Genomic DNA, 27,370 nt, shown 5'->3' on the forward strand with positions numbered 1-27,370 from the left:
TTTGCACGCTTAAAAAATCCACTTAAATTCATACTATCTATGTTAACATTTTTTCGCTTTTGTTGCTCCAATCAGAAATCATACACCTTTCGAAAAGTTTCAAGTGTATATATCTACTACATATACTTAAGATAGGAAGTTGTCTCTCATTACAAAAGCCATCTGTTCAATTTTCAAGTACTGAAACGCAAAATAAATATTTGCAATGCTCTAAGCGGTTTTTGGGCATGTAAACATAGCTTAATGTATGATGTGTTGATAGTTTGTAGTGTTTCCACCAAAATGAGTGATAAATTTGAGCTGGACAAATTCACTGGTAAAGGTTCAGTCGATGCAGGCACTGATGATAACAATTTGATGCAAAGACAAAATGGGAATGAATTAAGGGAGAAGGAGACTCAAAACAAGAAGGGATACAGACGGATTCTATATTATACAGTAACTGTTATCATTCTGACATGTGTGGTTGTCTTGTTAGTTCTGACAATTGTTAATCAATCAGGTACCTTAATCATTGTATTTAAAGCGTAATCATAATCAAGGGAACCAAGATTCTAGCGGTAATATAAAATAATGTAATCCAAGAACAAAGATCACACATGGAAAACAGGCGTACACAGCAAAGAACATAAAGTAACTAAAATAAAACATACAAAGTTGCAAAAGCAAATGAGCAACTCCGTCTCCACTAAAAACTGGGAGAATGGACCAGGGTTAACGCCCTCTGCTTTTCTAGATACACACACTGATTTGCTCATAAAAATACATCACCAATATAAATTCGAACAATGTTATATTTTGGTTATTATATTTAATTTAAAATAATTATATTCTTAATTTTTAGTCGACTACATCAATCGATGATTGGTTATCATTAAGCGACATCATTGTGTCATAGAATGTGCACTGTGTGATAATTTGACGTATTGCATGTGACGGAAATTTTGGTATTTCACTCTTGGACTCTCGCTAAAACACCTCAACCAATCCCTTAACTTTATTTGACGTGACTGGTGATTTTGGATATTAACCCACCGATCGCTGAATTTGAAATGTATTTGAATAAATATGAAGGAATGATTATTTGAGTAAATATAAATATAAAAAGAGTAAATATATTGATTGCATAGATTAATCAGTTCTGTGCACTCTTAACATCATTACGTTTTTGTTTTTATCATCTCGTATTTTTGAAGGATTTGAAATTAATCGTTATCATCGATGAATAAATCATCGGTATGGTATAAAAATGCTATATTGAACGCTTGAAACTGAATTCAATATAAAAAAAATTCATATAAAAACAAACAGACAAACAAACAAACAAATCAAAATCCCAATATCCATCATTATTTTTGTAAATATCATAAATGTATTTGAATTCTAAAAATACGAAATACTCTTTGTTTTTGGTCAGCATGCGCCTTGCTACAGATATAACATTTCTTGTGTCTTGAATGGTGTTCGATACAATATTTTATTTACAGGTACAAATGGACAAATTAAAAAAACTTGAGACCCAATTACAACAAATTTCAAATAACATTTCAAAATTTCAACTAGGAAATTTTGGGGAAAAAAGGGGCGAAAGGGGACAAAGGAGGCCGGGGAGATAAAGGAATGGTTGGGGACAATGGAAAAAAAGGGAAAACAGGAATAAAAGGAGAAAAGGGCGAGTTTGGTTCACCAGGAATAAACGGTATTCCTGGACGGAGAGGCGAAAAGGGACATGTAGGCGATAGGGGTCCGATAGGAGAGAAAGGCCTACATGGTTCACCAGGATTAAAAGGATCTGACGGTAGAAAGGGAGATAAAGGGGAGCACGGGGAGAAAGGATCAGTCGGAAATCTTGGACTTCCAGGTGTTAAAGGGACAAAAGGTGAACGAGGTAATGGATATTAAGTCATGAATTACTATTGTTTTGGAAAGTGACATTTAATCATATACCCCTCTCAGAGTTTACACCACATACTATGAAATATCGTCCTTGTAACGAATACGATGAAGGTTTCTGCTAACATTTTGCTGTTAAAACCATGCTGTGTGATACAGTACTTGTATTGGAAAGACTTTCATTCTATGGTGTATATGGTATAGGGGAGGGGGGTGGGAATGGGGATAGTATATGGGGACTGGAAATTCTGAATAGGGAGAATGGGGAAATTATACTTCTTAGTATTTCTTGTTTTCAAAAATGTGTTAAATTTACTCAAAAATAACAATATAAAAGAATTTAAGAATATGAAAATTTAGTTTGATAATAGTTTTACAATAGGGAATGGAGAATGGGAATGGTATATTGTGTAAGTTGAAAGTTTCAAGAGCTATGACATATTTCACTAAACTTCGATTCAAAATTGAAGTAAATAGACACCCGGAATGTTATAAGATTGTTTTGATAAGTTTCTTATCTTACTTTCTCTTTTTCTAAAGGTATGAAAGTTCGAGGAGAAAAAGGAATCCCTGGTGAAGGTACTACTTATTATATAATGAGAAACGATTTGTTACAATTGGACAAAAATAAATGCGTTATAATTAAAACGTTATATGTCATTACAATCACAATCACTTCGATTCAAAAGTCAAATAGTCCAAGATGTTGTTATAACTAAGTGTATACATGGTACCTTGTTCGCATTTCTTATCTGATAAAAAGGGAAACAAATGCAAAGAAATGCATTTAACAACTAATGAACAACTTGGCAAATTGCTCATTCAATAATAAGTAAAGAGGTTGCCTGATACATACAAAGAGACAAAAACTGAATACAAAAACGAACAAAAACAGAAGATAAAAGCAACGAGAAATAAGTTTCAATTACTAAAATATATGATTACTCAAAATGTTTCGATACATGTTTTACATCAGATAGTTCTATTACAGGAGTAAAAACAACATGCGGAGGAGAATGGGTATACTTTAGAGGCAGTTGTTACCTTTTTGAAAAAAAAACGAAATTTGATATGGCATGCAGCTCAGGTAATTGTTTATTAAAACGTGCTTTGTTTTAACCACATGTTCAGACTCGTGCGCTTTCGATAGTGTGGAGTAATGAAACACTGTAAAGATCTAGCATCCGCAAACTAGTGCAGACATCTAAAATAAAATATTCGCAAACCTGAGTATATGAACCATTTTCTCACATTTAAACATTAAACAATTTTCCAACATGAGAAACATTTTGCCATGTCGAGTAAATTTCTTACGCAGATATGATGTCACTAGCATTTCTTCATCGGCAATAGAAAATGTATACATGAAAAAAAATTGTACAGAACAATGTGTCTAAAATAAAAATGTTTTCTTAGCAATTATTTGACATGTGATACTTGATTACACAATATTTTTTTAAGATATACTCACATATCGAAATTATTCTCATTCATTCTTCAAGACGAGATGTACCTTGTGTTATAAAGATACACTAAAATGCTTTAAAGGTGTACTAAACTGTTCTTATTTTCTACCCAGAAGTATTGTCAAAGTTTAGGAGGATATCTAGTGAAGGTATACAACTCAATGGAAGCTTATTTCCTGAAAGGGTTTATGAGAGGTACTAACGAAATAAATTGTACCTCACACTAAACAAGACGCATTAACGTTAAGATTTCACACAACTGTATTAGGACACACAATTAATAACAATATATTTATTACATTCCAATGCTAAACGAGCCGAGAACAACTTCTGGTAGTAGGGTGCATATTCGGTGCATACTGGATGTATATTTTCTTTTTAAACAAAAACAAACATAAAAAAACAAAAACAAAACAAAAACAAAAAGAAAAAAAAACAATATAACAGATATATTTTCAATAATTCATTTACCTGCAATTATGGGATAGTAAATTTTAGAATGGACAAATCGATAGTTTTTATTTTACTTCCAGAGAGAGAGAACCAGTTATATAATGCTAAGCATTTTTAGTCAAACAGAATTTAAGTATAAGAATTCAAGGTAGTTTCTAGCATATTCATGTAAATAAGTCTTTATTTCATAGCTCACGAAGTTGGAGAATCATACCTTGGACTTAATGATATAAAGCAAGAAGGGAAATTCACATGGACAGACGGCTCAACCTTGACCTATAATGATTGGAGCAGTGGTGAACCTAATAACTCAGAAGGACGAGAGGATTGTGTTCAGTTCAATCCTTCAAGAAATTTTAAATGGAATGACTTACAATGTTCCGCTAAGTTGGGATTTGTATGTGAAAAAACGCCCTGAAGTTGAGTGACTGGTAACATTAACTTTGTGTGTGTATTCTGACACATTTGAACAACAAAAGTAAGTAAAACTCTATCCAGGGTACATATATTTAACTTATCCTGCTAAATTCAAAAGTCAATCATGGTAAAACATTATTTCTAATTGCCGTTTTGTTTTCGAGTAGAAAAAAAAAACATAACAGGGTATAATCATTTATAATCTAAAAATGAAAATAAAACCGCTAATGATTGATTTGTGGTACTTACAGTGTATTGATAAAGAAACAGTGGTTGTCGTTTTTTATTTATATTCATTGCTATTCGTTTTGCGTCTTTTTTTCAATAGTTTAGATAGATTTTCGTCATTTATTTTGAGGCCTCTTACATTTTGCTTGATGGTATGGATTTTGCTCATCATTGTAGACTGTGTGTTGACAAGTAGAAGCTTAATTATTAGTTGCTTGACATTTGGTGGATGTCTGTCTCATTGGCAATCATACCTCATCTCCTTCTTGTATATTTTTACTTTTTACATATTTAGAATCAGGCAGCTGGAAGATACGTAATGTTCTTCCATTTGAACTCTTTTTTAGGAAGGTTAACTCGTTAGTCTCTATAAAATCAGGCAGCGGGTGAAACATGGTATGAACACTGAAAAAAAAAACACCGTTTTGAAAGTTGAATTTTCTTTTTTGCAGAATCAAGGGAAAAGGACAAGATTTTCTATATCACTGAAAATGAACATTTGAAGGGCGGATAGCTCTGTCAGAAACCTCATTTTTCTATGAGGAAATCTAGTGATACAGAGATAAAATAATGTTTTGTTTCAAATAGTGAAAGCATTCTTGAATGAAATTATAATATCAGGTCGCTGTGGGTTTTGAAATGCACGTTTCCGAATTTTCCCGTTTTGCCTGATTCCTACAAAAAACAACAAGTGTTATGTTTATTCAGCTTGCCCTCGGAAATACTCGGAACGATGTCATGGGAGGAAGCTTTTTCTTATATTTTTACTATAACACAAACAAAAATGCAGTTATTGTCGGAATATTTGAATCGATTCGACCAAGATAATTTACAACACAAACAAATCAAACCAAACCAAACTTCATGTTACTTAATCTGATTTTATATATGTATTACGGATTATTCTATAGTGTCTTTTATTTATTTTAACATAAATTTTTAACCTGGATTATCGGTATTAAACCTAAACCGTTAGGCTGCCGCATGTAAATCATGTAGTTTGAAAAACAAACTAAAAATAATTTTTACTATTTTTTTTTTCAAATCTCTTTAAAATTAGGAGGAAGTTAGTTACCGGAGTGTAAAATTAGGTGCATCACTACACGGTTTCCTTTAGGTGCACTATTTCGTACACAAGACTGCCCACTGAAGTTTTGAAAATCTTCAAATCAATTAAGAAATTTCGTCATTTTCGAAAGAATAATCACGACAACCAAGATTTAAGTGAAATTGAAAAATATATTTTCCGAGGATATAGATTGGACATGAAAAGCAGACAAACACAAAAAAAAATAAATAAAAATTTTAAAAAATAATAAAAATAAAAGTAAAATAAAAAAAAACAAAAAGAAATACTAAAAAGATGAAGGTTAGACCAGATTCATCGGTAGGGATGTTCCAGTTCCATGATGTATTTTGTTCTATTCTTAGCACAAATATGAATCATGAAGTGTGTTTTCTAACGTCCTCCTTGCCACGATTTTCATGTTTTAGTTTCTAAGTCCCTGTTATAAAAATCGTATGGTTATTTATGCTGTAAGTCAATAATATTTTTTCTCTCATTACATTACCATGGCTTTTTATTTTTGTGCCACAACGACACAACTCACGGCACTCTTATTTGACTTTTATGACGGGCTAAAAACAGTTTTATTTCCACAAAAAAAGGAGACCAAATGTTCAGAATACACCAAATAATATAGAACTGCTTATTATTATTATGTCACAAAAGCTTCCGGTTAAATTTGGGTATAATGAATTCGACTATTCATAACGTGCTATATCGACATTTAAATAAGAAAGGTTCCTTATTTCTACTATACACAGAAAGTCAAACAAATATAGCGTTATAATTATTTGCGATATAAGTGCCAAAATCTGCGCTATATCTCATCATTCAGTAACAATTTGATCCATGGTTGACTGTAGACACATTTGAATCGTGGTCTGTGGACACATCTTAGTGATCTAAGTGATCTAATAATTTCGTAACGTCAATGACGATGGTTGTAAGGGAAAATATATAATATAACGCAACTACGTGTTTACTCAGAATAATAATGTTTGTTCTTATAGTATCGTAAAATCACGCGTTGTTGCGATTAGTTACGATGCCCCACATTTGTCTCGTGCTGTTCTCATGAACAACAACAAATATTCTTGGTTTTAATGTATTAACGTCGTTGCATTTTATAAGGGTTTGATTACAAACTTTATAAGAAAACAATTCTGAATGACAAAATTTAAAATTTTGTCATTGGCTCCTCGCAGTAAAACAGAACTTACATTATGGTAAATATTGTATATACACATAGATGACAATGACCTTTAGTAATTACGGCATACGCAAAACAATCTACTTAAACTCATTTTATCTTTATAAGTATTATTTCAACCTCCGTTTAATCTCATACAAGAATATTGACACATTTTAATTACGTTTTAGTGCATATATCTATACAGTTACTTCGTATAGGAAGTGTTCTCCTTCAACAATTCAATTATATACTATATAATATGTGATATTATACACGGAGCCCGTGAAATTCCGCACTTTGAAATTGATATTAACCTTTTTTGTTTACTCATTAAAAATACTTCCTATCATTACACAATTTCGATAGGTCATTCAGAATGTATCTGGTTACAAATACTATACAGTTCATGCCAACATGCACTCATATTACAAGTCGTACGTTATGCCAGAGCTTGCCGAAACTACGCAGACTTTTTGTATTGCACTAGAACTCAAACAAATAGGCTTCTGGAACAGGGTTATGTTGCAATGATTGAAGTCATCACTACAGAAGTTTTATGGTTATCATCATGAACTTGTGGATCATTATGGTGTATCCATCTGCACCATGAAAACTGATTTATTCAACGGGTCATAGTTTTCCATTCCTCGTTTGTCTACCCCGCACTTGACTTTTATGAGCAACTCGGCGGGTGTTTCTAGAAAAGCAGAGGACGCTTACCCTACCGGTGCTGATCCATGCTCCCAGTTTTTAGTGGAGTCCGAGTTGCTCATTTGCTTTTGTTATTTTGTATGTATGATTTTAGGTACTTTATGTTGTTTGTTGTGTATGTCTGTTTTCCATGTCTGGTCTTTGTCCCTGAATTACATTCTTTTGATTACAGCTATAACCTTGGTTCCCTTTATTACGCTTTAATACAATTGATAAAAAATGCTAAATGTCTTCTGATTTTTACTTGATCTTTTTGTCAAATTCTACCCTACTAAGGGGTTATTTTATTGGTGGGTACAAATTTTCGTGGTTTAGGGAAAAAATGTCAATTTGTGGATTCTTGAATTCGTGGATAGGAAACTCTATCATACAGACAAATGGGAAACTTCCACTTCGTTGGAAATCAAATTTCACGGTTTTCCAGATCCACAAAAACCACGAAAACTGGTAACCCACGAATTTAATTTAAAGAGTCCCGCATATTGCATATGTTATATTAACAGAACATGCAGTGTATATTTTAAACATACGGAATCAAACAAACATATATTAAGACTTTATTATTCACATAAGTGACAAATAATAACTTGTAACTGAAGTGAACACCTTCTAAGAAAAGTAAAAACTGAACTCTTCAAAGTCGCTAATCGTTAAATATTTTAAGCTACTGACAACATCATCATCCGTAATTATACGAACTCAAGCGTAGTTGCGAAATGCTCTACAATCGGGTGTCTTTCGTTAGGATCTTGATTCACTTGAATACTCTTTCGTAACCGTCATGACCCGAATATGTCTCAGTTTCCGCTATATAGATGACGTATTATCTTTAAACAATCCTAATTTCGGGGATTTGATACATCGCATCTACCCAAAAGAACTTGAGATAAAGGATACTACAGACACTGTGAAGTCAGCCTCATATCTTGACCTACACTTAGAAATCGATTGTAAAGGAAAACTATTGACCAAACATTGCGACAAACGTGATGACTTTTTATTCAGAATTGTCAATTTCTTTTCATCTGTGGCAACATCCCTTCGGCTCCTGTGTATGGAGTGTTCATATCACAACTCATACTTTATGCCAGAGCTTGCCGAAACTACGCAGACTTTTTGTATCGCGCTAGAAGTCTAACAAATAGGTTTCTGGAACAGGGTTATGTTGCTACAAGATTGAAGTCATCACTACAGAAGTTTTATTGTTGTCATCATGAACTCGTGGATCGTTATTCAACGCGTCATAGTTTACCTTTCCTCGTTTGACTACCCCGGACTTGACTTTTTATGAGCAACTCGGCGGGTGTTTGTAAAAGAGCAGAGGACGCTTACCCTACCTGTGCACCTGATTCATGCTCGCAGTTTTTAGTGGAGTCCGAATTGCTCATTTCCTTTTGTTACTTTGTATGTATGATTTTAGTTACTTTATGTTCTTTGTTGTCTGTGTCTGTTTTCCATGTCTGGTCTTTGTCCCTGGATTACATTCTTTTGATCACTGCTATAACCTTGGTTCCGTTGATTACTCTCTCAATTATAACATCGGTGGGTGATGTCTTCGTTCCTTTAGTTTCTCTCACTTTTTAGGTCTCATTTGGGTAACTTATGATATTGACTAAAGAACCAGATTACGAACCAGATTGAACAAATGACATTCACTGAATCGGTGACTAGACGTTTCTCAGTTATATTATACAAAGTTCAATGAGAACCGATCTTCTTTTAATGTAATCTTCCCGCTCTCACACAAATGTACATGACTGAAATAACTTGTGCAAGATGTGGCTAACAATGTTAGCGACTTAAAAAAAGACTATGACTCAACTGTTTTAAAGAACAGAAAGTCAATGGCTGTGATCAGTGAGTTAAAAAATAAAATACAGAAATAAATGTTCCTTTAGCTTATGCTCAAATAAACTTGAAGAGGGGCTGACTTATGACCCATACACTACATAGTGTGTTATTTGCCTCTTGCAAACCACTTGAACTACGTCAGTTAAGCTAAACGGTGTATACATAGGGTTGACAATGATTTCTATTTACGGCATAAGCAAAACTCCACTTAAACTTCAAACAGAATTACGACATATTTTAAGTTTATTGAAGTGTATCTATGTTTGTACTTAACATGAGATGTTTCTCATATCAAACGGCGAATCTCTTCAACTTTTATTTACTATAATTCAATGAATATATTTCGAAAACGTAAAAGATGCATTAAAGCATGTACACATAGCTTGATGTATAATTTCGCATGTTTTTGTATCTCAATTTTCTGCAAAAATGAGTGATAAATTGGAGCTAGACAAAGTCGCAAATAAAAGTTCAGACAACGAAAGCACTGACAATAATGTTGTTACACAAGGACAAAATGGGAATAAATCAGCGGAAATCGAGACTCAAAATAAGAAGAGATACAGACATTTTCTCTTATCCACAATAACTGTTGTCAATGTGATATTTCTTGTTGTACTGTTAGTTCTAATCATTGTGTATCAGACAGGTACGTTGATCATAATATTAAACTAAGCATTTTACACAAAGCAATGTTACAAAAAGCAAAACTTGAGTTCATCTATGTACACCATCTCTGGATTATTTGTATCCATATGTGAATTAATAAAAACATTTTATCATAACAAACATTAAATTCTGTAATATCAATCGAGGATTCAGTTTCAATATATAAACAGCAATGTGCTATTGAATTACATTTTAGACAAATTTCGTATTTCATTCTTGGACTTTCGACCACCAATTTGTTTTGTAATATTAACTTAATTTGACGCCACTGGTGATTTTTTGAATGTCAAACTAACAACCAACCGAATTGGAAAGAATGGAATATAATCATAAGTCATTTAGAATACCTATGGTATAAATACTATAATTAATTAGTGTTTATGAATAACAAAAATATAATCACTCATGTAGAGATATTATTACACCATGGTGTTCTTCGACATCCGTAATAATAATTTGGTTATTTACCTTTTCAAATTAATTATCTCGAAGAAGGGATGGCGACAGCATGTTTCTTTTTGGATACCAATTAGTCGTTGAAATTCAATTTAAATAAAATAAAATAAAAAACATCGATCGAATAATAATTCTAACGACAAAAAGTAGTATAATGTTTCATAAAAAAATAGTACGTGCTAAAGATACGAAATCAGTTTTGCCTATGTAAGCATGCGCCTAATCGAGAAATTTTTGGGATAGTTTGTATCCTGTACTTTATTTGAAGGTAACAAGGAAAAAATAAAACAACTTGAGACTCAACTACAACAAAAAATAAAGGGTCCCCCATGGAGTAAAGGCTCAAAAGGGGAACCAGACACAGATATACAGGGATACAATGGCACGGTAGGAGAAAAAAGAAAAAAAGGAGACAAAGGCGTGCGGGGGGAGAAAGGGATACCAGGCGACAAAGGACAACGAGGTGAAACAGGTAGAAAAGGGGAAATAGGACACACCGGTTTACGAGGGTTAGTCGGTCTACAGGGGCGGAAAGGAGAAAAAGGCCAACAAGGGTCTCCTGGATTAAAAGGATCTGACGGTAGAAAAGGAAATAAAGGGGAATACGGGGAAAAAGGATCATTCGGAGATACTGGACTACCTGGTTTAAGAGGGACAAAGGGTGAAAGAGGTAGTTAACAATGTATTTTTATGAGGGATTTGAAAAATTGATCCCGATTGATTGATTTTGGGGGTTTAACGTCCGAGCAGCAATATTTGAGCTATATTCAGACAATGAACATGAAATGGATGATAAAATGAACATGAATGATTGTGAAATGAAAAAAATAAGGGATGGGGCACATGGATAATAGGGTCGACAAATTTAGATTGCCACTAGGGAGGGATGGGTAAGGTCGGGCAATTTATCCTCCTGTGGCGGAGCGCAAAGATTCCTACTCCTGCCGAATACCACAGCTGGGTCATTTAACGTGCAAGGAACGTGGCATATTTCCCAACACGGTGCTCCACTACGGTTTGCAGTCAGGTTTTCCGTATTTTAGCCTGAAAACCACAGCATGCAATACGTCAGGGGTACCCCATTCCACCTCCTGGGGCACACATCCCAGTTGCTCTGTGGGCAGAGCGCCTAGTCCCCGGCTAGGTTTCTGAGCACTATTTAGTCGCCTTTTACGACAATCTTAGCGCTGCTGCAGGCCTATTCTTTTGACACCCGGACCTCAGTAAATATAACCTATACTATTCATTATAGTTCTAGGACGCTTAGCCTGCCGGTGCACCATGTCCATTCTCCCAGTTTCATTACTTTTGTTTCTTTGTCAGGGTTATTTTGACTATTTCAAGTTCTTTGTTGGAATTTCTGTTTTCACTGTCTACTTTTTATCCCTTGACTGGATTCCTTTGATTTCCTAGAATCTTAGTTGCCTTGATAACACTTTGACGATATGTACTTACAATGGATACATGTACGTTAAAATTATCATTCTACTTTTTGGGATTTCAGTATTTAACTTGGTGATAGAGGTTTTCATTTGGGGTTTGACTTTTGTTCTATGATATGTAAGGTAAAAAAGTTTATGGGAAAACAATGAGAGTTTCTAATTGAAAAAGAATTGATTTTTATGAAATTCATATTTACGAATAATATCATATTTCATCTACCCTATTTTATAAATCTTGCAGTATTCCAAATTTAAAAATACGTAACACAGACATTTCATTCCTTGCATTGCACATAGTAGAACCTCTCGGTGATGGATTTGGCTTCATCTTTCAATAGTTTTGGTTATGAGTACTTTGAATTATTGTATGCAACTAATATTTTAATTTTGAACTTCCTACTTATTTGATTTCAATGCTGCTGATGAGAGGTTACTCCTTGAAACAACATGTGCCTGCACTATAATAGATTGAAGTTTTCAAGCCTCTCTTTCTGTGTTGGATTCCTCCAAACCTATTCAAAATCACTAATTCTTTTTATACATTCAAAGAAAATAAATAAGAAAACTCTTATTTACATTCAATTTCTACTATTTAAAATATTATACATTGAACACATGTTTATGTCACTTGAAGGGGAGTTAGTATATCGTGTACAGAATATCGAAATTTAGAAGATATAAAACTGGTATTTGTTGTATTTATTCTTATGGAAAGTAATATTTGAATAAATACATATTGCCAGTTGACAATTGTTTATATTTTCAAGGGAAATGGTGGCACGTAGCGTAAATAAAAACAATTATACCTGTCAAGAACTTTACTTGTATACAGATGTTTTATTGCTATTGTATATTTGTTCCTTGGTTACTGTTCATTGTATATAAAACACATACATGGTGCCTACGTAGTTTCTTGGTAGGACACCAGAACTGGACTCTTTTCGAGATCATGTACTTCTTTAGTTCTAAAGTTTCAGGATATATGTGGTTCAAATTACACACGAATTGACAGGTAATATATAAATACACATAAAAAAGGCACATTTTATCTAAATACACATAAATAGACACATAGTATATAATTACACATAAATAGACACACTATATAATTACACATAAATAGAAACGTAGTTTATAATTACACATCAATATACACGTAATAAATTAGAAAAACTAAATATATAATGACCTTGTGCATTTTGTGTCCTAATACAATTTTACTACATGTATTTAAGGTGTGAAGGGAGTTCGAGGGGATAAAGGAACTTCCGGTGAAGGTAAGACATCAATGATATGATGAGACAACGCATATGTCATTACGTCATAATGATTTCAGTTATTATTTATTTGTAGAACTTTCAAAAGATAATAATAAATAATTATACTTGTTTTCCGTAAACAGCGATAACCGAGACTATCAATGATATTACCAACACATGTCACCAACATAAAATTATCTATTGGTTTCTTAGTAAAAGTTAAATAAAACATACTACTTAAGAGTAATCAAGGGAACCAAGGTTATAGCGGTAATCAAAAGAATGTAATCCAGGGACAAAGACCAAATATGGAAAACAGACACAGACAACAAAGAACATAAAGTAACTAAAATCATACATACAAAGTGACAAAAGTAAATAAGCAACTCGGACTCCACTAAAGACTGGGAGCATTGACCAGGTGCACCTGTAGGGTAAGCGTCCTCTGCTTTTCTAAAAACACCCACCGAGTTGCTCATAAAAAGTCACTACCGGGGTAGACGAACGAGGGAAGATAAACTATGACGCGTTGAATAAATTAGTTTTCATGGTGCTGATGGATACATCATAACGATCCACGAGTTCATGATGACGACCATAAAACTTCTGTAGTGGTGACTTCAATCTTGTAGCAACATAACCCTGTTCCAGAAGTCTATTTGTTAGAGTTCTAGCGCGATACAAACTGCGTTGTTTCGGCAAGCTCTTGCATAACGTACGAGTTGTGATATGAACACTCCATACGTAGGAGCCGAAGGGATGTTGCCACAGATGAAAGGAAAGTTGACAATTCTGAATGAAAAGTCATCACGTTTGTCGTAAAGTTTGGTCAATAGTTTTTCTTTACCATCGATTTCTAAGTGTAGGTCAAGATATGACTTCACAGTTTCTGTAGTATCCTTTATCTCAAGTTCTTTTGGATAGATGCGATGTATCAAATCCCCGAAATTAGGATTATTTTAGGATAATACGTCATCTATATAGCGGAAACTGAGATTGAAGGATTTAGCCAAACGATATTCTTTCTTCCTGATCAAATCAGCTATAAAGTCAATTTATGAAAACCGTATTAAGTACATGTGTTTCGTAAAAATTAAGGAAACCTTCGTATGTAAAAATTACAACCCAATGGCTTTATTTAACGATTGAGTTAAGATTTAATGATTTTTTTAAGCCAAAGGTATAATATGTTGCATTCAAATTTTTCCTTCATGTGCTCCCATCATACGAATTCCAAAACCTGAATAATTGTGAACCACTTATGGAATAAATTGTGATAATTACTTACAGCAGCAAGGACGACGTGCGGGGACGGATGGGTCTACTTTAGAAGCAGTTGTTATTTCTTTGAACGGAAACGGAAGTTAAATTGGTTTGATGCACAGGTAAAATAAAAACAAACAAACAAAAAAATAAAACAAACAAAACATTCTCATCAAATATAATTTGTAAACGCTGTCGATTCATTTGATGGATGATTTTAGTTACTTCATGTTCTTTGTTGTGTATGTCTGGTTTCCGTGTCTGGTCTTTGTCCCTGGATAAAGGGATGATTTCCGCTGTAATCTTGTTTCCTTTTATCACTCTTCCCGGGCAATTTAAAATTGTACATACTACTCTGCACATCAAAACTCATTATGATCAATTAATTCAATAATGCGGCGGATGACTTAGGTTATACACTTGCTAAACGACTATATCTTATATCAAAACCACGAGTTTTTTTTTGTAGTTTTAAACACCTATATCACTATATGCCCCGCTTAAAATTATATTTATGTAAGTGAAAATGTTTTTGAATGAAGTTAGCCTCATATCATGACCTACACCTAGAAATTGATGGTAAAGGAAAACTATTGACCAAACTTTACAACAAACGTAATAACTTTTCATTCCGAATTTTCAACTTTCCTTTCGTTAGAGCAACATCCCTTCAGCACCTGCATATTGAGTGTTCATGTCAAAACTCATACGTTATGTCAGAGCTTGCCGAAACTACGCGGACATTTTGTATCGCGCTAGAACTCTAACAAATAGACTTCTGGAACAGAGTTATGTTGCTACAAGATTTAAGTCATGAGTTAGAAGTTTCATGGTCGTCATCATGAACTCGTGGATCGTGTATTCATCTACACCATCAAAACTGATTTATTCAATGGCTCATAGTTTTCCTTAGAAAAGCAGAGGACGCTTACCCTACCGATGTATCTGGTCCATGCTCACATTTTTTAGCGGAATCCGAGTTGCTGATATGCTCTTGTTACTTTGTATGTATGATTTTAGTTACTTTATGTTCTTTGTTGTGTATGTCTGTTTTGCATGTCTGGTCTTGTCCCTGGATTACATTCTTTTGATTACCACTATAACCCTAGTTCCCTTGATTACTCTTTGATTTTTACCCCTCCTCTAATTACAAAATTTAAAATTCAGACACTGCCAATGGTAGAAGTAATTTATAGTGAAAAACAGAAAAAAAACTGTTTCTTCGGTTAACGTATGCTATAATTTTATGTCACGATAGTCCATGTGGTATCTAGATCTGTATTTTTTTAAGAATAACTGAAAATTCATCTCAACATAATACATCTATCAATCAAATCAAACCTAGTCAATTAAGAACGATAACTCATACAATGTTCTAATTTCACAAACAATCTATATATTTTAACTCGGAAGTTCAACAGCCGACTGACAAACATATGGTGGTTATATGGTCTGTAACTGCTTCTAAATTACAAACAACAGTGAATTTGGTGGGTTTTTGAAATGCGTAAATCCAGATTTTTATAAAGACTGGTACTAAAATCTTTGTGAAATCAGACAAATTTCAAAACTGATTGAAGACTTCATGGGCGTGAAGAATATTCTTTTTTTTATTCTATTTTTTAATGTTAGTTACTTTATGTTCTTTGTTGTGTATGTCTGTTTTCCATGTCTGGTCTTTGTCCCTAGATTACATTCTTTTGATTACCGCTATAACCTTGGTTCCCTTGATTACTCTTTGATTTAGGGGACCAGGCATCTACTTCTTTTATTTTATCAATGGTCATTTCTTTCTTCTTCACAAATAACGTCATGTGTTCTACATTAGATCATAATTGTATCCTTTTTTGCTTTTAAAGAAGTACTGCAAGCAGTTGGGTGGTTCACTTGCAAAAGTCGATAACACTATGGAAGCATACTTTCTAAAAAGTTTTATGAAAGGTAACACTAATTTGATTCAATTTATTCATCTCATACTGCAGCAGCGCTTTCGTTGTAGCTTGTCATAAAAGGCGAAAATAGACGACTAAATAGTGCTTAGAACGCTGACCGGGGGCTAGGGCGCTCTGCCCACAGAGCAACTTGATTGTGTGCCTCATGGTGGTGAATGGGGTACCCATGGCATGTTACATGCTGGGCCGTCAGATCATAATACGGAAAACGTGACTGCAAACCATAGTCGTGGAACGTGTTGCGGAAGATGCCAAGTTCCTCGCACGTTAAAGAACCCTGCTGTGGTATTCGATTGGAGTAGGAACCTTTGTGCTCCACCACAGGAGGCTTAAATGCCCGACCATATCCCATCTACCTATTTTCAGAGGCAATCATATTTTTTTACCCTATTATCCTTGTGTCCTATCTCATTTTTTAATTTCATCATCATTTCATGTTCATTTTATCATCTAATTTCATCGCCTGGATATAGCTGGAATATTGCCGCTTGAATGTTAAATACCAATCAATCAATCATATCATACTACATAAATATTAAAAAAGGGAAGAAATGCAAGAAAATAATCAAGTTACTATTGATATTTTGTGTTCAAGTACAAAAGCATATTGCATTATGACTAACATTCTGTTCGAAGGAGCAAGTAAGATATTATCAAAGAAAATGGAAATTACAATTACGTTTGTCATAGAGTTTTCAGCTTTCCTTTTTTGTTGTTTTTTATAATAAATTACAAAAGGAAGAAGATTTAGCAGAGCTTGTGTGTTATGTGTTTTTTTTTTTTTTCATTCATGAATAAAAAATGATGACCATAATAATATTGCAAGCTTCGATATATTGTACACGTGTTTCATGAAAAAACCGCTCACCAGCAGCATTATGTATAGAATCACGTACAAAGGAAGATCCAAATCCAAAAGTAATTATATACATGAAATACTTAAAATAAAAACACTTTCGAAACAGGAAGCCAAATTCAGCACCAAGAGATAGCTGCATTTACGGTTACTCTTATATTCAATACTGGTAATGATAATGGTTATGGTGAATATGTCAGACAACCCCGCTGGGATGAACAATGTCAGCTAAATGCAACACATATGTCTTCAATGAACGTCGAGCAAACCAACACATCTAAGGGCAAGCTGCAATTGGCCCCTAAACAACAAAATATAGTATTTATAGTGTTTCGGTACAGCGAAATAGTTACCCCTATATACTCCAGCAACATAACAGTAAACTGAAAGTGAAAACGAAATAATACAGTCATTTTTTGTTGTAAAGAGGCCAGGAATTCAAGAAGTCTTGGAAAAGATGCATCGAAAATTGCGGCGGGGTTTAAGTACTTTGGCATATTCATAACCTCCTCTTTTAAATCTGGCCACTGTAGATAAAAATATTACAAATAAGATACATATAAAACCTAAAGCATAAAGTTGTACAAGCATGTGCACTGTGCAACAATCAACGGGGACAACACAGATATGAAATTAAATCTGTTATTTTTTTGTGCCTTATTTTTTAAGATGAAAACGTGACAGAGACAAATACAGTGTATCACAAACAAGAGAGTACATAATCATACCAACGGTGACATTATTTTTCGTTTCAATTATTTACAAATCAGTCATAAAGGACATTTTCTGATGGGGATAATTGTTTTCATAGCACATTAAGTGCAACGGGTGGGGGGGAGAGAAATTAAGTATGTTTATTTAAATTTTTTAATGCATTTCCCGCTAACTGTTTTTCTCATTTCGCAGTTGAAGGTTTAGGAGATGCATTTATTGGACTTAACGACATCAAACAAGAGGGAATATTTATTTGGGCCGACGGTTCAGTCTTAACCATTAAAGACTGGGTCAATGGTGAACCAAACAACACAGAAGGGCGTGAAGATTGTGTCGTATTTAATCGTGGTGAAAACTATAAGTGGAATGACGTACCATGTTCTACAAAATTTCTATACGTTTGTGAAAAGAATCCCTAAATTGTAGGGATTCTTGCACCTGGTCCATGATTCCAGTTTCTTGTGGAGTCCGAGTTCATTTACTGTTGTTACTTTATACGTACATGTACTATTTCAGTTATTTTATCTTCTTTGTTCTGTGTGTCTGTTTTCCAATCTGGTCTTTGTCCCTCGATTCTTTTGAGTTTCGCTAGAATCTGGTTCCCTTGATTACTCTTTTATATTACACATATATTTTATACATTTAGCAGTTGATTTCTTCTGGTTTCTAGCAGATATGTGAAATACAGGTTGAATACCTATCATTTACTTCCAATATATATTTTTTTTTCTGGAAAATGTTGATATTACGATCTGTTACAAAAGAGTAATCAAGGGAACCAAAGTTATAGGGTAATGAAAAGAATGTAATCCAGGGACAAAGACCAGACATGGAAAACAGACATACACAACAAAGAACATAAAGTTTCTAAAATCCTACATACAAAGTAACAAAAACAAATGAGCAACTCGGACTCCACTAAAAACTGTAACATTTCAAAGGGGATATAAAATTTATCAACTTAATTCGACTTCAAACATTAGATAACAAGGCTGACTTGGTGCCATACATTGCATGAAATTATATTCAATTCTAGTATTACTTCCTATGACACCAAGTCATTCTTGGTAAATTTATGTGTGCTCCACATTATGGTGATAGATGTCTCAATTTTGGATCTATGGTTTTGAATTTGTTAATACGGTGCCATATGTGCTTTATTACATTTACACACAGGACAGAATGTCTGTGGGTGATACGTAATACAATCATGTCTACAATCCATCCTGATTGGTAAACATACGTTCTCTGGAAAGAAAATAAAGACACTTTAATGTTTTAATATTCACTTTAGGGATTGCGTTGCAAAAGCAAATAATCTTAGACTATAGGGGCGGATCCAGACACATTGAAAAGGAGGGCTGCCAGTCGAGCTTCCTCAGAAAAAGGGGGTGCTTGGACTTTATTTGCATCTTTTTGCCGATTCTACGGATAGAAATGATAAATTTTCCAATAAAAAGGAGGGGTGCTAACCCACTGTACCCCCCCCCCCTGGATGCGCCATTGGACTAATTGATTCTTTGCTAGTGATGTTCCCTGAAAAAAGTTCCATCTGCATCGTCAATTTGATCAAAATGAATACTGAGATTGAATTCAAGACCAAAAACTGACTAAAGATTAATTTCACTTGTGTACTATGCCTTAAAATGCTTATTTATGACAATAAAAATGTATTGACTTGAAATATAAACCATCTACGGATGAGGATTAGTATCTGGGTAAAACGCAAGGCTTCGCCGAGAGTTTTTTGTGCCGAATTTGTATATCGTTCCTATTTTTAGACTGGAATTTTTATCAAGGTTTAAAATAAGTTTAATTTTGAACGATATTACAGCCAAAGTGTTATATACTGTCAGTGACTGAATATCATGAAAAATATACCGTAACGTCAATGCATTTTTTGTTGCTCAAATAGAGCTGTTGCAGTGTGAGCATTTATCATATACAAAAAAAGTCATGTAGTCCTGTAATTTACCGAATGTTCCCGTGTAAAAAATTTCGATAATTCACACTGTGAAATAATTTCGATAATTTCACTCTCGGACTTTATCCCGCCAAAACGTCACAAAACATCACAACATGTATATCAATCCGCCATTTCCACAATTTTAATTTTATGTTGAAAGTTCCAACAAATAAGGAAAAATATCTATATAATAAATAGAATAAACAATTGGTTATTGTGAATAACCTAAATATAATCACTCGTGCTAAAAAGATATAACTCGTACGCGGAAGAAGTTACACACACTCGTTAAATATAGGTGTTCTGCGGCCCTCGTGATTATATTTTGGTTTTCCACTCCTTCCAATTAATTATCCTATAATCATTTTGATTACTAGTATACGATTACCTGTGTTTTCACTTGGGTCTGATGTTGTTTCGCTACAAGAACAAACAGGACAACCATTCCCGCCAAGTTTCACACAAGACCTTGGACAATCAGTGGATATATGGTTACAGCCTGCAATAAATATTTTCATGCAATGACGCCATCGTATACAAATCTTCGTTATAATTATTACCCCCCCCCCCGCATCGCAGGAGTTAAAAGTGATTATTTTGTCCGTCCAGTCGCTCGTCTGTGCTATTTTTTTCGTTACCATTTTCTCTTCAACTACTAATCATAGCCACTTACCTCATATACGTAGGTGTGCTCAATCAAGGGGTTGATTTTAGACACTGAAGCAATTTAAACTTCCTTATTTTACTTTGGATATATGGTTACAGCCTGCAATGAATATTGTCAAGCAATGACACCAGCTTACACAAATCTTCAATATTATTACCCCCCCCTCCCCCCATTAGTGTAGGAGTTATATAGGTGTGCTCAGTCATGGGGTTGATTTGAAACACTGAAGCAACGCAAACTTCCTATTTTACTTCGATCATATGATTACCGAGGTTAGGATCGTCGGAAGGGGGGTACTCTTTAGTAAGCTGCGTTCACATTTTTCAATTAATATGAGGCGGAAGTGGAACCTGTAAGAGGAGTCGAATATACATGTGTAGATACTTCAGAATTCTTCTCCGTCTTTCATTTTCTCTTTTTCTAGATTATCACAATCTTATCTCAAGTTAAAAAAAAAAGATTAACAACTTACTATCAAGTACTGGGACTATAGTTGGCTGACAGAGACACACTGGACAGTACGTTGTAAGATCGTATGTTCTGCACTCCATTGGACAAGATCTGTTGATTGGTTTACATGCTGTTAAAAAAAAAGAATAGATAAAACGTACATGTAAATGTACAAAATGTAAATCGAGAATGAGAATGTTGAATACATCAAAGAGACATCGGAATAAAAAAAATGTCAGCTCAATGCCACCCATGGGTCTTAAATGAACAACTAATAACTATTAATCATGCTTTTCTTGCCACTCAAAATAACATAATTCAAATAGAGTGTGCGTTTAAAAATGAAATAGCGAATGCATACAAATATGCCAGCAATACAATACATATGGCCCATGTTTCGAATCAACAGTTAATTGTTTATCAATATTTAATTTCCGATCTCTTTGCATTCTTTTCAGTTGATTTGTTGGTCTTGTTAGTTTTGATTCCAATTAGTTTACCTACTAATTTCCATTTTTCGTGTTGTTATTGTTGTTTTTTCTGTGTTTGGTTCTGTTGTCGTCTTCATGTTCATGTCATTGGAAGTGGTCGTTGACAATGCAGATTTTAGTTCAAGCGCATTCGTCTTTCTCGATGTAGAACTTTTAGGTGCGTTTGTAGTCTTTCTCATTGTGACTTGAGACATGTTCGTCACTTTTACTATGGGTACTATACTTGGCTGTATCGTAGTCTTTGGACAATTACATAAAGCGCAAAATGTCTTGTGGTCAAAGTTCAAACAGTGCAGAGGGCACGAGTATTCTATTGGTAAACAGGCTGAAAATATTCATAAAAATGTTTACTCAGTCTGTTAAATAGGAGCAAAGTTTTTGGTTGCTAGCTATATTTCGACTGAATTTCGATTTCAAGGAAGCAGACGTATACATGTAAGCTATATTGAGATCATAAGAAAAAACCGAAACCGTGGAACCATCAAAACTGATAACATTGTCGGTAAAACGATTAAATACAAACCTAATCAAAAAGACGCTAGTACAAAATGTATAAATTCTAATTTAGAATGTTCGCTGCTCTTGTTCAGTAATTTTTTCAGATTTTTTATGCCTCTGTTTTTTTTCTCCATTTTATAGCATTAATACTTTCCCCCAGCGACCGCCATTCCATCTTTTCCTTAAACACAGCTTAAAATATTATTTTAGAAGTTTGTATGAAATCCGTGTTACATGTATTTCTACGATGTCTTGGATAAACAAAACCTACTAAGATAAAACCAATGAAAATTCCTGCTAAAATTTCAAATTCTTACATTTATAAAACAAGTACAATGACAAATCATTAGTTCTTCTTATATTTTCCTAGCATGACAAATCTTAAAAGATTTGACAAGCTTTGAAGTTCTTAAATAGAGCGGCCAACACCCTTAAAATGTATTCTCTGCAACAAACATAAGTATAGTTTTGAATGTGCAATAGTATACAAAAACAATGAAAGGCAACAGGTAAAAACAAGATATCATTGAGATGGAATCCATCTATGTACGTTCCGCTGAGGTATAAATCCTGTACACCAGCCATGCAGAAATAATTAGTTTTAACCTGAAAGTCAAAGTTCATGGTCATAGGCCATTATCCATGGCATTCGACATATTGTCTTAAAGTGATAAACGTACATGCCAATTATTAAAAGCCCACATCAAAAGACAAAAAAGTTACAATCCGGACACGAGTTTGCCACAAAAAAAAAAAGAATTTGACCTTGAAATCAAAGACCAAGGTCTTGGTATGTGACACATTGTCTTTAAGTGATCTACGTACATATATACATTGCACATGCCATATAACTAAAGCCAAAATCAAAACACAAAAAAGTTACAGCCCGGACACGAGTTTGTAACAGACGGACGCACGGACGACCCAAGGACAAAGCAATCACTATAGGGCGACCGCCTCTTTTTTGGCGGGGTACTATTCAGAATGAAGATAAACAAGGAAAAGTAATACTAAACATTTGAAAGAGATAACAAAAACTTCGAGATGGATAAGAATAATTTATTGTTGAATTTCTTCCGATAAAGTACAACGTGGTCATGGACATAAAAAAATACCTTTGATCAATGTATACACAATGAACATTCATCATTAAATTGATGAACTCGCGATGTACTATTGACTTCTACTGTATCACCAGGTTTCCATGTAATATTACCTGAATATCTAACTGTTGTTGTAGAATGCATTAGTTTAGCTATTGTTTCTGTAACCCCGTACCTCTTTTTATCAGTTGTAGGCAAAATGGGTTGCTGAGTTGTTCCGACAAATTGGACTGGTTTTGTTGTAGTAGCTTGCGTTGGATTAACTATAGCAAATAAAATAATTAATGATTTTGAAAGAGTATTCAAGGGAACCAAGGTTTTAGCGGCAACCAAAAGCATACAATCCAGGGACACAGACCCGACATGAAAAACAGACACACAAACAAAGAACATAAAGCAACTAAAATCATACGTACAAAGTAACAAAAGCAAATGAGCAACTCGGACTCCACAAAAACTGGGAACATGGACCAGGTGCACCTGTAGGGTAAGCGTCCTCTGATTTTCTATAAAAAAAGCCGCCGCGTTGCTCTTAAAAAGTCAAGTCCGGGATAGACGAAAGAGGAAAGGAAAACTATGACACGTTTGAACGAATCAGTTTTCATGGCGCAGATGGATACATCGTAATGATTCTCAAGTACGAAATAAAACATATTTTTTCCACCTTTCACATTTATAAGTAACCGATTATGAAATATTTTACGATGATATAATAACAGTACATTTAGTGCCCATTGGCTATATGTGCTCCTTGATTTTACAACAACTTGTCGGCAAACTGAACTACAATGATAGGGATGTCGTAAGCATCCTAGAAAAAAAGATATTGGGTAATATACAATTGTAAGTATGTTAATATTTGAAAAGTAAATACAGGTTCAATTAAGGGTGAAGCAAATTACGAAAAGCCGATAAATCGATATTTTATGATCATCTGTCTATAAGTGTAAAACCTCAAGTTTTTCGATAAGTTTCGTTTTTGATGGGAAATACTAACAGTTATACAATGTATCAAGGTTGAGAAAACAATGAAATTTGTGAACTGTGCAGCTAATTTGTAATACTTCTGAAAAGTATTTCCCTCCAGGTCATTTTCAATATAGATAACAATATTCAGAAATCACTGACATAACATGCTGGATGCATTATTTATACAGACATTTTACCCTTTACATGATTCTTAGATAAACCTGTACTTGAAAGGTACTCACTATTATCACATCCACAGCTGATGCATCCTGTAGACGAGTCTGTATACCAACAGACAGACGGACACGAATAGTCCATTAATGGACATTGCCCGGGCAAAATCTGTTTTGATGGATAGAAAGATGCTAAAAGGAACGTAAATGTTTTAACATTTGAATTTGAATTCATTATATGCAATCTGACGAAGATATTTTCCTTTTTGTACACAAAGCGTTTTTGATATCCTTACAAATCATCTAATTGCAATCTACATTTGTAATTTCTAATTTGTTTATTCACATACAAGGTTTATGTCATAGAGAATTAACTTTTATGATGTTGAACAGATGTTACTATAGAAATAGTTATTCTTTTTTATAAAATATTTGTGTAATTGTAGTTATAACGTTAAACAATGTTATGATTTTCTAAAAGTCCAACTCACTTGCATACTGAGATTTACCATACATCTTTACATTATTCATTTTGCCACTCTGTCCCATTTTAGCAGACGGATTCATTCCTCCAAAAGTGTAGACCCCGGATAGACCGCCCATTCCAGGAAACATATTGCTTCTACCCATCCCAGACCACGTGCTTTTTGATTTCCCGCCATTTGGTGACTGTTCTGATGAATATTCAGTCCCAGTCTGTTTGATTGGTTTGTAGTCATCTTTCATACTCGTCATGGCGCCGATCATATATTCAGTGGTAGATTCTGAAATAATGAATCGTAATAGGGCTTGTAAGTCTCGTTTTTGATTTATGTCTGATACAAAAGTTCTGCTGTTGTAAATACAAACTGAAACTCTTCGGCCGTTCTCGTTACTTAAACGAAAATTTAACTATGCACAAATACGGCGGTTGTAGACCTAAAATGCATCATTCTTCTGCCCCTTGTATCACTTCTACAATTGTCAGTGTCTGAATTGTATATGGATTAGTGCTTCACCCAATTCTGAAGTATATATATATATATATATATATATATAAAACGTCTCAGAATGTGACGACTCTATTCGCTACACTGCTACACTGCTCCATCGGATCAAATTGATACAGGGAAGATATGTAAACGTATAGAAAGGTCTGGAAAATTCCCAACGATGTTAGAACTGTCAAATTTGCGATGCAAATTTTGGTTGTTCCCTCCGCGGGACTCGAACTCGTACCTCTGTGACATCTATGGCAACACCGCCTTCACAAGGTCCAGCGCCCTAGACCACTCGACCAGCTAGGCTATATAAAAATATAGCTTTCGCTGGCCGGGGCATTCCTCCTCGTAACATTAATCTAGGGATGTAACTTAGTACACGATTTATGGTAGTACGGGACAGTTCATTTAGATGTTATTATGTAGGATAGAGGATCAATTTTTTGTAAAACCAAACAACCAAAAATTTGCATCGCAAATTTTGGTCGTTCCCTCCGCGGGACTCGAACTCGCACCGCTGTGACATCTATGGCAACACCGCCTGCACTTAGTTCAGCGCCCTAGACCACTCGGCCAGTTAGGCTATATAAAAATATAGCTTTTGCTGGCCGGGTCATTCCTCCTAGTAGGATTAATCTAGGGCTGTAACTTAGTACAAGATGTATGGTAGTACGGGACAGTTCACTTTAGATGTTATTATGTAGGATAGAGGATCGAATTAATGATGCATGTCACAACAAATCAATATTAAACAAAGTATGCAATAGATGTCACAGCGGTGCGAGTTTGAGTCCCGCGGAGGGAACGACCAAAATTTGCTTCGCAAATTTGACAGTTCTATCATCGTTGGGAATTTTTCAGACCTTTCTATACGTTTATATATCTTCGCTGTATCAGTTTGATCCTATGGAGCAGTGTAGTGAATGGAGTCGTCTAATTCTGAGACGTTTATATATATTGTATACATAATAGTAGTGTCTTTTAAGCATGGTTCAAAGGACGGGTGTGCTGGACGTACGCCACCCCAAAAATTTGAAACATTAATTTTCTTGTGCCTGTCCACAGTCAGGAGATGTTGGCCATTCACATGTCTTGGTGTCATTACTTTTTATTTTAATTTTGAAGACATGTCCGCAGTAAATTACGGTGGATTCTGTTGCTTTATTGTCCTTCAATAGCTTACACTTATTTAAAACCTGATGATGATCCCTGAAAGTGTTAAAATGTTTACTATTTTGTATATATATGTAGGTTATACACTTGTACAAAGGTTTCGTTTCTCGTTTTTATTGTAGTTTCTAATGGGACATTTGAGCCTTATTGCCTCATTTTTATTCACAGATATACATTTATACTTACCGTCACATTTACAGATGAAACACCCTTTCACTAGCTGATAACAGAATGTTGGACACATGTAGATAGTTTTACACCGGGATATATCTCGGGTAGAGAACGAACTCTCATGGTAATAGGCTAAAATTAATACATTATTTAATGAGACTAGTTGGAATAAAGCAAAAATACGTTTGTATTACAAGTAAATATATGAATACAAAATAAAAAAAAAACATTGGAAGATTTGATGCCCTATCGATTTGTCTTGGATGAAAGATGAACTTTTGTGGTAATATATGCTAAAATCGATACCTGTACGAAATAATGTACATGTATGTACATATGTACGCTAATTGATAAAGGTACGACCTTTAATTTAGAAAACTCATTGTATTCATTTGCGCAGGCGAGCTGTTATAAGAAAGTAAATATAGATAATAGAACATTGTTAATGAAAAAGAGTGAAAACATTTTGAAATTGACAACATCTCGAAAATTTCTGCATTAAATCTGAAAAAAAATCAATGAAAATAGACAGAGTACATCAAATTAATTGTGGGATGTTCTTATTGCTGTTATCTCTTCTTTTGTAAATGCAAGAAATATAATTATATAATAGAAAATACATGTAGGTGACTCTTACCTGTCGCTTGAATACATGTAGGTGACTCTTACCTGTCGCTTGAATCAATGAAGTAAAAAGATAGAAAATAGAAGTCTCCATTATGCAAAGAGAAAAAATACAAATCTATAAATGTATCTTAAACATCTGCATTTTAAAATTTAGTGGTTAAAACAAAAAAAAGGCGTGTAGTTTAAACATTCTATCACTTATTTAGTCTCTAGT

At 34.2% G+C, this 27,370-nt stretch overlaps 2 protein-coding genes across 2 annotated transcripts; one reads left to right on the top strand and one right to left on the bottom strand.

Moving 5' to 3' along the window:
* The first annotated feature begins 142 nt into the window (after window positions 1–142).
* LOC148597063 (uncharacterized) lies at window positions 143–19,780 on the top strand. The gene is made up of 12 exons (XM_088562987.1): window positions 143–502; window positions 1,488–1,888; window positions 2,434–2,472; window positions 2,885–2,980; window positions 3,473–3,508; window positions 4,004–4,223; window positions 9,664–9,926; window positions 10,671–11,072; window positions 13,080–13,121; window positions 14,394–14,488; window positions 16,226–16,307; window positions 18,081–19,780. Exons 2-12 carry the CDS (start codon window positions 1,621–1,623, stop codon window positions 18,305–18,307), a joined length of 1,770 nt encoding a protein of 589 aa, XP_088419113.1. The 5' UTR covers window positions 143–502; window positions 1,488–1,620; the 3' UTR covers window positions 18,308–19,780.
* On the bottom strand, window positions 19,024–26,865 carry LOC148597064 (uncharacterized). Its single transcript, XM_088562988.1, has 8 exons — window positions 26,810–26,865; window positions 26,545–26,669; window positions 24,720–24,969; window positions 24,230–24,450; window positions 23,177–23,326; window positions 21,476–21,787; window positions 20,972–21,110; window positions 19,024–19,156 (listed from the first exon to the last, which is right to left on the bottom strand). Exons 1-8 carry the CDS (start codon window positions 26,863–26,865, stop codon window positions 19,024–19,026), a joined length of 1,386 nt encoding a protein of 461 aa, XP_088419114.1.
* Window positions 26,866–27,370: the final 505 nt, after the last annotated feature.

Source organism: Perna viridis, chromosome 15 (assembly GCF_037379345.1).
Source record: "Perna viridis isolate PV_CMFRI_1.1 ecotype Kerala chromosome 15, ASM3737934v1, whole genome shotgun sequence".
Lineage (NCBI taxonomy): Eukaryota > Metazoa > Mollusca > Bivalvia > Mytilida > Mytilidae > Perna > Perna viridis.